General features: G+C 39.0%; 1 protein-coding gene across 3 annotated transcripts in view; it reads right to left on the reverse strand.

Moving 5' to 3' along the window:
* Positions 1–10,005, reverse strand: part of SLC9A3 (solute carrier family 9 member A3) — a 51,856-nt gene extending 41,851 nt beyond the window's left edge. For all 3 annotated transcript variants that reach the window (XM_057424260.1, XM_057424262.1, XM_057424261.1), the window contains exon 1: positions 8,923–10,005. In XM_057424260.1, the coding sequence (XP_057280243.1) occupies positions 8,923–9,118 (196 nt within the window). In that variant the 5' untranslated portion in view covers positions 9,119–10,005. The remainder of the gene's footprint in view (positions 1–8,922) is intronic.
* Positions 10,006–12,885: the final 2,880 nt, after the last annotated feature.

Below are 12,885 nucleotides of genomic sequence, written 5' to 3' on the forward strand. Positions count from 1 at the left end.
AGTAGTGAAGGGGAAAGGGACCTGGGGGTCCTGGTGGATAGGAGGTTGACCATGAGCCAGCAATGTGCCCTTGTGGCCAAGAAGGCCAATGGCATCCTAGGGTGCATTAGAAAGGGTGTGGTTAGTAGGCCAAGAGAGGTTCTCCTCCCTATCTACTCTGCCTTGGTGAGACCACATCTGGAATATTGTGTCCAGTTCTGGGCCCCTCAGTTCAAGAAGGACAGGGAATTGCTTGAAAGAGTCCAGTGCAGAGCCACAAAGATGATTAAGGGAGTGGAACATCTCCCTTATGAGGAGAGGCTGAGGGAGCTGGGTCTCTTTAGCTTGGAGAAGAGGAGACTGAGGGGTGACCTCATCAATGTTTACAAATATGTAAAGGGTGAGTGTCAGGATGATGGAGCTAGGTTTTTTCAGTGATGTCCAGTGATAGGACAAGGGGCAATGGGTGTAAACTGGAGCACAGGAGGTTCCATGTGAACATCAGGAAAAATTGCTTTACTGTGAGAGTGACAGAGCACTGGAACAGGTTGCCCAGGGGGATTGTGGAGTCTCCTACGTTGGAGATATTCAAGGCCCACCTGGACAAGTTCCTGTGTGATGTACTCTAGGTTACCCTGCTCTTGCAGGGCGGTTGGAGTAGATAGTCTTTTGAGGTCCCTTCCAACCCTTGGGATTCTGTGAACATCAAGAAACACTTTTTCACTGTGAAGGTGCAGAGCATTGGCACAAGTTGCCTCGAAGGATTGTGGAGTCTCCATCCTTGGAGATATTCAAAAGCTGTCTGGACATGATCCTGGGCAACCAGCTGTAGATTGCTCTGGTTTAGCACCTGATGATCTTCAGAGGTCCCTTCCAATCTCAACCATTCTGTGAACTCTATAGGAGGTCTCATGTCCAGCAAAATTCCAAACTGATGCCTGTGTTACAGGACACTATGCATGTGCTCCTGTGTTCTTTCCCCCTAGTCATCAGCTTCAGAGACAGTTATATCACAGGAACACTGTATCACTGACTTAAGCCTTAAACACAGCCACTTACCACTGACTGATCCAATCTGAAAGATTACTTTTCCCAGTTCACTTCCATCCCAAAGACATCACCAGAATTAAGTAGGGTGGAATAGCCAAGGACCAGAGTTATTTCAGTGAAAAATCTAGCAACTGAATTCAACCCAAATCCCATAGCAGTTCAAGCTCTATACTATGCATTAGAACAGAACAGCAAGCATTCAAACACTGTTTATTCACTGCGGCATGAGCACTGCACTTAAACCACTAAATAACATTTATCAAATGAATTTGTTAAATATATGTCTAAGCTGTCAAGGCCTGAAAAATCTACATCCCGATAGACATCAGTACTGCTATTTCTCTGGAGTGGGGGCATTGTAAGAACTTCATACTACAACTATATTTAGTTTTATTATATAATCGCATAACAACGTACCTCCAGTACAACTATTACTACTGATACTTACAGTAGTAAACAATCACTGTCATCTAGTTCCTGGAATACTATTATACCACTGAACCAATGTAAAAATATTCATTTTAATAAATGAGAAATAAAGTTTTAACTATGGCAAAATAGTTAACAGAAAATCAGTCTTGTATTTAGACAACTCCCTCCATCAGTTTGCAATCTTTTTCACCTGGGAGATTTTCATTATGAAAACTTACTGTCTGAAGACCTAGAAAGGTTTTTGAATGTTTAATATTTTCCTCAAAGCCCAACTTTTGGAAGTGAATGGATCCATAAGGCTTCTACTTTCCACTTACAAGGAACTGCAGTTGAAGCAAATAAATAATAATAACTAAATGTTTTTGAAAACTGGTATACAATCTACTAATTTTCCTTCTTGGTGTGTAACTACTGCTATTTCAATATTTGGGATTGACAAGAGGCTGAAGCATTTTTTCTTTCAAAAGATAAAAGCAAAACTCATCTAGGCACGCATTAATGAGTTCAGACTTCTACTTTCAGTTACTGAGGAAGGAGAAAACTGTCCATATCTACTTCAAAACCCTGCTTTTGCAAAGGCCTTTCAGAATATCTTTCAATTTTCTTCTCCCATGAATAAACATTAAATATTTGTCCCTTAATTAAAAGTGTTTCCACTTTAGGTCTTGTATTCCATCTCGGTTGGCTCTTCCTTGTCAGCCAGTAGTTTCAGTATCTATGACTTTACAGTGCTTAACAGCCAATTGGGTATCAAGTAACTCCTGCCATAGGGGTAAATACTCTGTAAGCTGTTTTACAAAAGAAATCAAAATATTAGAACACAGTCAACAGGCCACGCTCTGCAGTTTACTGCAGAGACTGTTTTAATGGTCGATAATTTTAAATGGGTGCCACTTATTAACAAGTTGAAGAATAATTAGAGCCCCTAATTGTTCAGGACATAGTTTTTCTGCAGTAAACTAATGCAGAAAGATGAGAAAAATCAGAGAGAATTCCCTGAAAAAAGCAAAAAGATTAGAAATACTCTTCTATGCCTTCAGACTCAACACATCATCTTGGAATAGAACGAGCCATACAGAAGGTACAGTAAACCTCAGTAATCCATTACCCCATTACTTCAGAACAATTAGAACATGGTAAGTATGGGGAAAAGAAGTTTTGTATTTGAATTCAAAACATTTGTTTAAGCAAAATGGTGGTGAAACTCACTGACTTTTGATAAACTTCTGGAGGTATGAGTCAAAACAACTGGAAGAGCAACTTTCTTACTGCCAGGTCAAAGTAATTTCTCGTACCAGTGTCCCTGCTAAACATCTCTAACACACAAAGCTTCACAAAAACAAAGAGGACCTCACAAAGCCTTTCGCTTGGAGAGCCTGTGTACACCTGAAAGGATTTGCTGCTTGCACTTACTACTTGTAGACCTGTGGTCTGCTGCATTACCACAGGATATTTACAGTCACTTGGAGGGTTTGTAGATCACTCTTAGTAATAAGTGGCTTTAGCTCTGAAGACAGTAAATCAATGGTTTCAACAGTCCTAAGACTTCAGTATTAAAAGGATTCCATTGTTCTACAGGGAACACCAAGCACTTTGCACACAGGTGCCTGAAAGTAATTGATGGCAGAGATCCTTTCTTAGGTATGCATGCCTGAACTGTATTCAATTCAGGGCCATTCTCAACATGCCATTGTTTTCTTATGTAATTCACACAAGTTGCCATTGTACATTTGCTATTCGTCAGGGGATGTAATCTGAATCTTGTCAAATTATACTGTCCTGATATCTTCTTCCCTACTCTAAATAATTAACACTTGAGACTTGCAAGACCTGGAGGGGGAGGGGGAAGAAGATAAATGTGTGTTTCAAGGGGGCAGGAAGGACAGGAAAAGAATAAGTAAGGTTGCAAGAGTAAAATGGCAATGAAATGTGGAAATACGCATCCATTTAAGAAAGATATGGGTTATACAGTTGTTCCTAGGACTGTAAAAGCAAAGCTATTATTCTATGTTGGACAAGTTCTTTTCAGCTCCCTACAATGTTGCATGCAAAAGGTAATTCCTAGGAAGGCAGAGATTTTTACAGTACTAAACATTCCTAGCTCACAGGTATTATAAACAGCACTTTGCAAGAGGAAATACAGGGTCTTACTAAAATGAAGACACCCCAGTTATACAACATGGTTGCCAGAACAGATTTATAGCATTCCTAATATATTTTTTAAGATAGATAATAAAACACTACATTCATGAAGGAAATGCACATGCCTCTACTGTAACTATGTCAACCTGTTCCAGCTTCTACTAAGTTCACAACAAAAATAATTTTTTTTCCTTGTTATCTTGTTTAGGAGGATTTGGGGAAGATAACCAAGTCCAGACTTCCTAGTCACAATGCAAAGTTCTTTTTCATATTATCACCTGCTAATTAAAGCAGCTTTTAACAAGCACTACAATCATGGCAAAGCTGGTAGTTTAAGCTTTGCAGGGCCTGGTGGTGTCCTCACCATTTGAGTCTCTGACTCCATTTTCAGTTAAATACTTCCAATAAACTTCTGCTAAGCATCCTTCAACATTTCTGCTTAAAGTTGTTATTTACTGAAGATCTATTCTCACTTTTTGCCCCCTTTTTATTAAAACAATACAGTAAATCACTTTCTCTAAGTAACTGACATGACTAGTGCTAAAATGCCAGGAGGAGAAACTTGGGATTCAAATAGGCTTTTGTTTTGACAGTTTGCTTTGGAGGGTGGGGTATTGATTTCTTCAAAGAAAATATTGCCCCAGGAGTCCAAATTGGATGGGTTGCTAGACCTGCATTTCACAGTTCCTTCCCTAGCCCATCCCTAGAATGCTTAAAATTCTCAACAGCAATTGTGTTAACAGATTTCTCTGAAGAACTCTTTTCTCAGAGTGCTCTAAGACAGTACGAAGGGGCCTGAACAGGCACAAAGTAGAGCATTTGCAAGAACCCATATCTCTGTAAACTTAGAGATAGAGTGTTTTACACCCCAATTCTCTTGTCCTCCTGGGGTCTCAGGAGCTGATGGAAGACCATCTGACACAGTATCTTTGAGATATCACTAGGCCATCCTTCTCCTAAATGTTTCTTCCTTGTTATTGAATCACTTCTTCCCCCTCCTGCAAAGTATTGTGACATTTCTGAAGAGAAAAGAGAGATTTACCAGCTGTCCTGGATTCAAATTTCACTCCCACTTTCAAATTTCTAATATAAAAGCCTTTAGATGTAAAGAAAAAAATAGAAAAGAAAAAAAGCTTTTGCGGCATTCTTGGACTCAGCATAAACTATACCAACGAATACGGCTGGCATGAAGTTTGAATAGCAGATAATGAAAAGGTTATGTACTATTCCTCATTCCTGTTCCTAGTCACTCTGCCACTCTTTCTTACAGTTGCTTATCTGTTCCACACTGAGCAATTTCAGGGGGTTAAAAGCAGAAAGACTGCTTTGAAGGTTTTTAGGTTTTTTTTTGTTTTGTTTTGTTTTTTAATTTTATTTTGGGACAAAAATTAACTGTCCATCTGAAGAAGGAAGAAATCCACAAAAGGATTTAAACCACAAGTAGGAATTTTACCAGTTTTGCAACATAACCTCCAATGAAAATAGAAATACAATCTCTCTATGACTCCTAGAATTATGAACAAGTATAGAAGCATGCAGTGCATACAGCCTAGCTAAAAAATGTACTTGGTTTTTGTTTTTTTTTTTTTTTTTTTAAATTGACATGGTCTCAGGAAATATCCTCAGGAAAAAAAAAGTATACAATATTCAGAGTTTAAACTATTTCTTCTCTTGCCCATTTTTAGTTCCTGAGCTGATTATTCCTTTCCTTCTACTTGTTTCCGAAGTTGTTTTCTGATCTCCCTCCTGCTTCTTTGGTTTTGGTTTGTTGTTTGGTTTGTTTTTTTTTCCTGTATCAGGCTTCCCTGCTACTGTTTGTGTCTTCTACATGTCTGTTTATTCAAAAGTTATTTTCAAGATGTGATCTCTTAAAGACATAGAAAGGAGAAGAACACATGATAAAATGAACATAGAAAGCATGTGCAGGGCTGGAGAATGTGCATGTGCCTTTAATCTTCAATCAGAACTTTATTCTGCAAGTGTGTTGTTTAAAAATGTTACATTTTTTATCAGTGCCCTAGTCTGTAACTATATATACACGTGTGTATTTGTTTGAGGTTTTTTTTTTCATTGATATTGCTCTCTTCATCTGGAGAACTGAGGTGCCAGAAAGTAGTCTCCTGAACCCCACTGGGAGGGTTCTCAGCTGTACCTCATGTACCTTCTTCATTTAGATAAGATGTTTTTCTGGCTTAGCTTTACACATGTAAGTAGTTTATTGGCCTTATCCTATAAGGATACTCACTTGAAGTGATAACAGAGCCTATCAATAGAGGAAATAAAGATCATTAGCCAAAGTGGAACACTGTGTACCTTAGAATGAAGAGTTGGGACATCTCAAACGAAGAAGGTCAAATCCATTATAGTATGTAAAACAGTATACTAACATGCATTGGAAGTTTCATAGTAGACACAGACATGTTAACTTATTTCATATAGTGTATGAAAGCAAACTGTACAAAGACTCGTCCAGTTTGATTTGCAGCAATACTTAGACTTGCTCAAGAGATGCAAGTATTCTTCACACACACAAAAATAAAAAAGCAGCTTTGCTCCCACAAACCCCAAAACATTAGGCACTTCTTCATGTATTTGCGATGCTTCTGAGATTTTACATACAATAGTTCATATTGCTGAATGCCTTGTCATCACCACTTTACATTCTGAATTTACACATGAATATTAAGTCCCAAAAAATCCACGAGAATCTTCTATTATATGCATGTTTCTACAAGCCATATACATCATAAACTGAAACTTTAAAAAAAACCCACAACAGCAACAACAACAAAAAACAGACAAAACGATGCCAAACCAAACAAGAAACAAATAACAAAACCAAACCAACCAACCAACCTGAACAAAACCCCCACAAAACCCTAAAGTTATTCTAATGCAGAAGAAGACAAAATATTCTCACACACCTTTCATCCCCAGCTACCAATTGCAATTCCTAGAACACCCTTTGCTGACGCATTACCCTATCATCCACCAGTAAAATATCTCTCCCAGTCTGTAGCCATGGAGAAGCAAGTTTTCATGGATAGGAACACTGTCTCCCCAGCAAAAGACACACCAGCATTTTGACTCTACCTTTGGCCTCCTTTAGGTAGTAAAGCAAGAGATATAATGACAGATGTTCTAGATTTTCTTCCTCAGTTCTTTTCTGACTGATTTTTTACTGTATAAAATATCCTTGAACTGGCACAGGATTTTTGCCATTCAAAATCTGATAGATTTCTGGTCTACTTTCCAGAACCACAGACATACCAAGGCAGATAGAAGCTGACAAACTGGGTTCCCCCCCCCACCTTCCCCCTCTCATTGATTTATATGAACACCTTCATGCTTTCTTCATTAATAAGCTGATAAACAGTGAGTATATATTTCTGCTTTTCTGTATTTTATTTCTGACCAGTGGGGAAAGCAGGAGCATTCATTGTTTCTAAGTGGAATACAGCAGTTGTCCGTTGCTTCTTCAGAGACAATGTCCAGAGTAGTATAAGACTGCAATTACAAATGTGAAGAGAGAGAAGAACAAAGCTTGACAGCTTTGGGGAAGAAAAATGATGGAGTTGATAGATACTATCTACTAGTAAGTGACACGCTCTGTGCAGCTGTGAAAGAAGTGCAGAACCAGCAACATTCAGCTCCTAAACTCCAAGGGCAATAAGTGTTTTATCAAGAGTTTATGATGAGGACTTCACAGTAGATTGGCTCATCTTAATCCAAGCTAATCTTAATCCAGGCCATTTAAACTTAAGTATACGACAATCTAACTGTCCTGATAGCTTCACAGGGTTTCTAAGACAGCACTGATATGATTGTGCAGCAATAATGTTACTCTATACAACTGTGGCACATGTACAAAATAGCAAAGCCTTAATAACACAAAGGGCAAATACTTATTTAGAAGAGTATTTCAAGAAGTAGATTCAAATAAGCCACCTGTATATTAATTTAGTTAGCACAATTTTGTAGAGACTCAGTGTTGTCACTGTTCTTTCCTGCATGTGGTTTCCCCAGCTTTCTACTTGATATAACCCTCCAACAGAAGTCAATTGAGACAAAACTATGTTTTTATGTAATCGAGGTAATGCAGCAACCATCTGAATACAAACTATTTGAAGATGTAGTCCAACATTGATACAGATATTTATTTATATATCTATGGTTAAGCAAGTGAAACCCAAGATGCAGGTATCACTGAAATATGCTTGAGAGTATCACTTCTACATAACTTCCTCCTTTTTAAAAAAAATATTTTATTTAGAGATAGCATTTTTCACCTAAGCTTTTCTGTGTTTATCCTCTAGACAGAACATACCTAAGCACACTTTTTTAGATCTTCCATTCTCTCTGTGACAGGAAAAATCCATGGAATGTGATTCTGGTATCCCAAATGAGTATTAATGGTACAAGTACAGAAAAGTATTATTAGGATTTTTAGCTGATCATACCTTCTGAGTTGAGACTGATTTTAGAGGTGATTTATTAAAAATTGAAAATGACAGTTTGAGTGTCAGCAAAACTGGAGGTCTGTTTTTAGATCCAAATGTAAATGGACTGAAAACTATAGCATCAAGATAATAAATACATTCCAATTAAACAGTGACTCTTATAGCTCAGCAGCATTATTAATAATTGATTTTAGAAAAGCTACACAGATCAGAACATAACAGTTAGAGCATTCATATAAATGCATTTACATTACACTGAAGTTGGACTAAGTCCCTGTTTTTCACTGATTCCAATTTCCTGAAGAAAATTCTGTGTGCTCTAAAGCTTGTATTTTTTCAGCTGCGTCAGAAGGTCTAATAATACCCATCACCTTTCTCTGTAAGCCACACTCTTACAGTAATTCAGCAATGCGCTGCAAGTGGAGAAGACTAAGTTCATATGTGTAGTTCACAGGGTCCATTTTTGATAGTGCTAGCTAATATAGCAACCAGTCATAATCAAGACATTAGTATATCATAAATTGGAATAAGCATTGTATAAGCAATAATTTCTGTTTCATTGCTGTATGAAGTTTTCCCCAGGAGCAACAGTAATGCAAGGTTTCAAGGAGTCAGGTGTGGAAGCCACAACCACAGTCCTGGGCACTGAAAACGAACTAAGTAACCCACTGGGACAGAAGATGATCACACTGCTGAGCACTGTATAGGGCAATATTATGAAATCAGGACAGAGTACAGTGAACCCCCTGAAAATGGGTCAGTGGACTTATAATAAGCTTTCTTCATTTACGTTGGGAGGGAGAAAGGAAAGGAGGAAGGGAAAGGGAAAGATCATGCACTAATATATAACTCTACTCACCGATTTTGGCCAGGCTGGCCACGAGTATCCAGAGTGTAATGACATAAGGGTCCTTGACGTGATCCCATTTGAAAGAGACGATGGCAAAGCTTTGAGACTGGTTGCTATTTATAAGGCTTCCCGAGCTTTTCTGTCCCAGCGCCACTGGGAGAGCCATCAGCCCCAGGAGGAACCCCACTCCAGATAGCTGCCTCATCTCCAAGCCACACAACAAAATCCTGCTTCCCCTTCCCTGAGAAATCCCGCCTCTTCGGAGGTCCTTGGGGGCGAGGTCCTTGCTCCTTCGCAGAGACGCGACCGAAGACTGTGGACCGCGGGACACGGGTGCAGGAAGGCAGAGAGGGTCCTATCCCGCCACCGTCGGCACGGCCGCACCGGCTGGCTCAGGTGCTGCTTTGCATGGGGTGGCCAAGGACGGGTCAGGGTCTCTCTGCATAGGCAGATGCTTCTAGCTAGGGTCCTGCTGCTTGCCCGCACCTGCCTTTATCAGGCTGTTCCCGAGCGGCCGGAGGCGGAGCTTTCCTGCCGCTCCCGCGGAGCCTGCAGCGCGAAGACAGCGATGTCCTGACTGAGCACCGCTCGGGATCAGCAGGGGAGCTCCGTTCCGCTGAGGGGCTGACAGCAGGCTGTGGGCTGTATCTACCGTGTCGGCTCGGCTGCGGGCACATGGGGGTTGGAAAGAAGTGGCTTTGAGCTTTCGGTGCTCGAGAGCCAAAGCAGAGGTGCCCCAGCGGGCACGGCCAGGGTGGACCCGGCGGTACGTGCTTAGATTGGAGCCAGATGAGCAGATCCACAAGTCTCCGTTTGAGCGCTGTGAACGCGCAGCCCAGTGGGTCAGCCTTCTTCTCTCAGATCCACTGTCCTAGCCGGTTAGCACGAAGAAAATGCACTCTTTTCTGCTTTTCAGCTTCAAATCACTTTAGGATCTAGTACACCGAAGAAATAGCAGATTTCGCAAGCCAGCTTTTTCTTCTGTCCACCAGAGAGCACCTCTTCCCACGGTGCTCAGGGAAATGACACCATGAGGCAAGGTTTAGCTTTCCACTTAGATTTTCTTGCAGCTGTTTGTTAAGATGTGCTATATAAAAACACTACCGGGCTTCTTTTTACTGTTTACAGCGTGAAAGCTTTTGGAAGATTCTTACTTTCCTCCTGAAGCCTTCTTTCGTGCTAATAACATTTACCTGTTATACTGGATGGTCTATGTCGTGTACTGTAGGCAAGTGGACCCATGCTAATCACGGTGCTGTAAAAAGGCAGGCAGCATGTTCCCAGTAAACCGACCTCAGTGCACCTTTACACACACCACAGTTAGCAGCAACTTCTATCTTCTGTTGTGTGCTCTGAAGCAATCCAGCTGGCCACATGTGCAGTCCACTGTTTCTGTGACTTTCTGGGGAAAAATCCCACCTTTTTATATAACTCACATGATAGCTCTATCAAAAGTTCAAAATCTTTAAAGCTCTCCCTTAAAACATCTGGAAAATTATGAAATGATTTTGACTATTTCAATCACCTGGGAGAACAGCTCAATACTTTTTCAAAGTTTAAGTGACCTGCACAGACACTCTATAAATCAATTAACTGGTTAATAAAAACAATGAATTTACAAGAAATATCGTTGTTACAAAGGGTGTCTGTCATTATCACGTAATAATCTTATTTAGCTAAGGAACTCAAGGAGCAAAGTTCTCTTAAGTTAATGAACTAAAGATTCAGTTATCATCACCTCAAAGCAAGTTCAGGCCTTGTGCTGGACAATCAAACAGGTTTTTAATTTTTTTTTCCCTTCCCGTACTTCCTCATTACTCAAGGGCAAAGAAATTATGCAGGAATTTTTAAACTAGGAGCTAATTTGAAGATGGAATTTGCAAAACTTTAGGAAGCATGATAGTAAAATATTTTCTTTGGTACCATTTCATATGGTAAATGTTGTGGACAAAAACTTGAAGAATATTTCAGTGAAAGAACCGAAATCCTATCTATATTCTTTTTATCTTTTTTTTGGAAGTAAGTACCTGCTGATCATCTCTGTAACCTGTTGCTGAGCTCTTTGGATAGTAGTAGCTTCTAGCTGCTAATGTTCCGTTTGCTGATATTAGGAGAACAATTAGCTTTAATAGAGACAGTCAGTACTAGTTTTATCACAACTTATCACAACCTTTTTTCACAACTTATTCCATGTACCATCACATCACAATTAAATATTTCAGGTGCAGCTGATAAAAGGGTGCTACAGTGTCCCATGTTATATATGTGTTTCTTCTCAAATCTAATTCCACAGAATGATGACTGGGTTAGAAATAAACCTTACTACTGATAGTGTTGAAGGGAACCATGCTGTTAAGACAAACATATCCTAGATCAAGAATGCATGCAGCTGTGCTAGAAAAATGAGAAAGCCTTCTCCAGTGGATCTTTTCTCAGATAAGCAATGGCTTACGCTTCACTTGAAGGATCTGCAACCAAGATCATGCCTCTGATTACCTTTAGGTAGTGTTCTACTCATGACAATGGTGACATCAGCAACCAAGTTACATGACAGTTCTGAATTTGGTGGTGGAGATAAACCCATATTAGCAAACAAAAAATGTTGGAAGTACCATCTTAGCACAGAAAAGATAATGTAAATATGCTCCTCAGTTGAAAGCATAATGACTAGCAACCTATCTTAAAGGAATGTGAGAATTTTAGAATTTGTAAGGATTTTTTAAGACCTTGGTGCAAACTGATACAAAAGTACATAATCTTGCTTGTCAAAAAATCTTCTCAAAAAAATGCTTACAACGTTGCTAAAATGCCAGCACTGTGTTTTTGTTTAACAGTAACAAGTTAATGGTTCAAGCTGTATCTGTGACATTTGTCCTATCTTCTGACTGCTGATGAATTTTTTAAAGTAGGCTGGATATCAAATGACAGTACATATCAGGGAATTCTTGTGCAATTCTTTAGTGTTAGCATGACACAGAGAGGACAGAGGAAGGAACTGGAACTCAAAAATCTCCTGTAGGTACATGAATACATGCTAAACCAGCAGGCCGCTGAATATGTGAGAACTTATGTACAGATCATTTTGTTGTACAGTAATAAATTTGAGTTTATATATTTATTAATAGATTCCATTTTCTTCAAGGTTCTTTGTGGAATTCCTTATGTAGTTTCCTATGACCTCATTCTGTATCAGTAGCAGAAGCATTATCTTGAGTTCTAAGTTTGCAATAAAGATACCATATCACACAACAGCTGATATTTCCCGACTCTTCATAAAGATCACACAAGGAAGATGCTTTGTGTCCTGAGTGTTTACGTTTTGTATGGGTTTGTTTTTTTGTTTGTTGGTTGTTTTTTTTTTGTTTTTTTTTTTAACTGGAAAAAAATCAAGCATTGTAATTTCTGGAAATGTTGTGTAAATAGTTGTTTAGAGAAGAGAATTAGTAGTATCTAACACACCCTTCACATGATCTGTTTCCTGTAAAGATTACTTCTTGGGAATTTTTTAAAATCTCAGATAAAAGACAATTTCAGTTTAAAAAAAACCCTAAGAGATAAAATGAACTCTTCAAAATTATATTAGTGTTCTCTGGAAAGCACACACAGTACTTCAGTTGTACTAACTTAGAGGTAGAAATACAATTAACTTTCAATATTGGCATTTACAAGAAATCTGTTCAAGCTGAGGTGAAAGTAAGAAGGGCATTCCTGTGGAGTTCAGAACTTTCATAAAGAAAATAAATAAATCCAAGTAGTGAAGAAATGGCAAATGTACTGTGAAAAAACTCCTGATGTAACATAAACCATCATGAATCACTTATTGTCATTCCTGTCTGTCCTCGGGAAATGCACTCTTTTTATATTCATGTCTATTAAGTGCATAAGCAGGTTAAGGTAAGATTTTGAAAGTATTATAGTTTCAGCATTTATTTTCATGCCATAATTCCAACTCTATGCACAGTTACATAGAAC

Source organism: Pezoporus wallicus, unplaced genomic scaffold (assembly GCF_028554395.1).
Source record: "Pezoporus wallicus isolate ANWC-B61680 ecotype Strahan unplaced genomic scaffold, APGP_CSIRO_Pwel_v1 contig_5485, whole genome shotgun sequence".
Lineage (NCBI taxonomy): Eukaryota > Metazoa > Chordata > Aves > Psittaciformes > Psittacidae > Pezoporus > Pezoporus wallicus.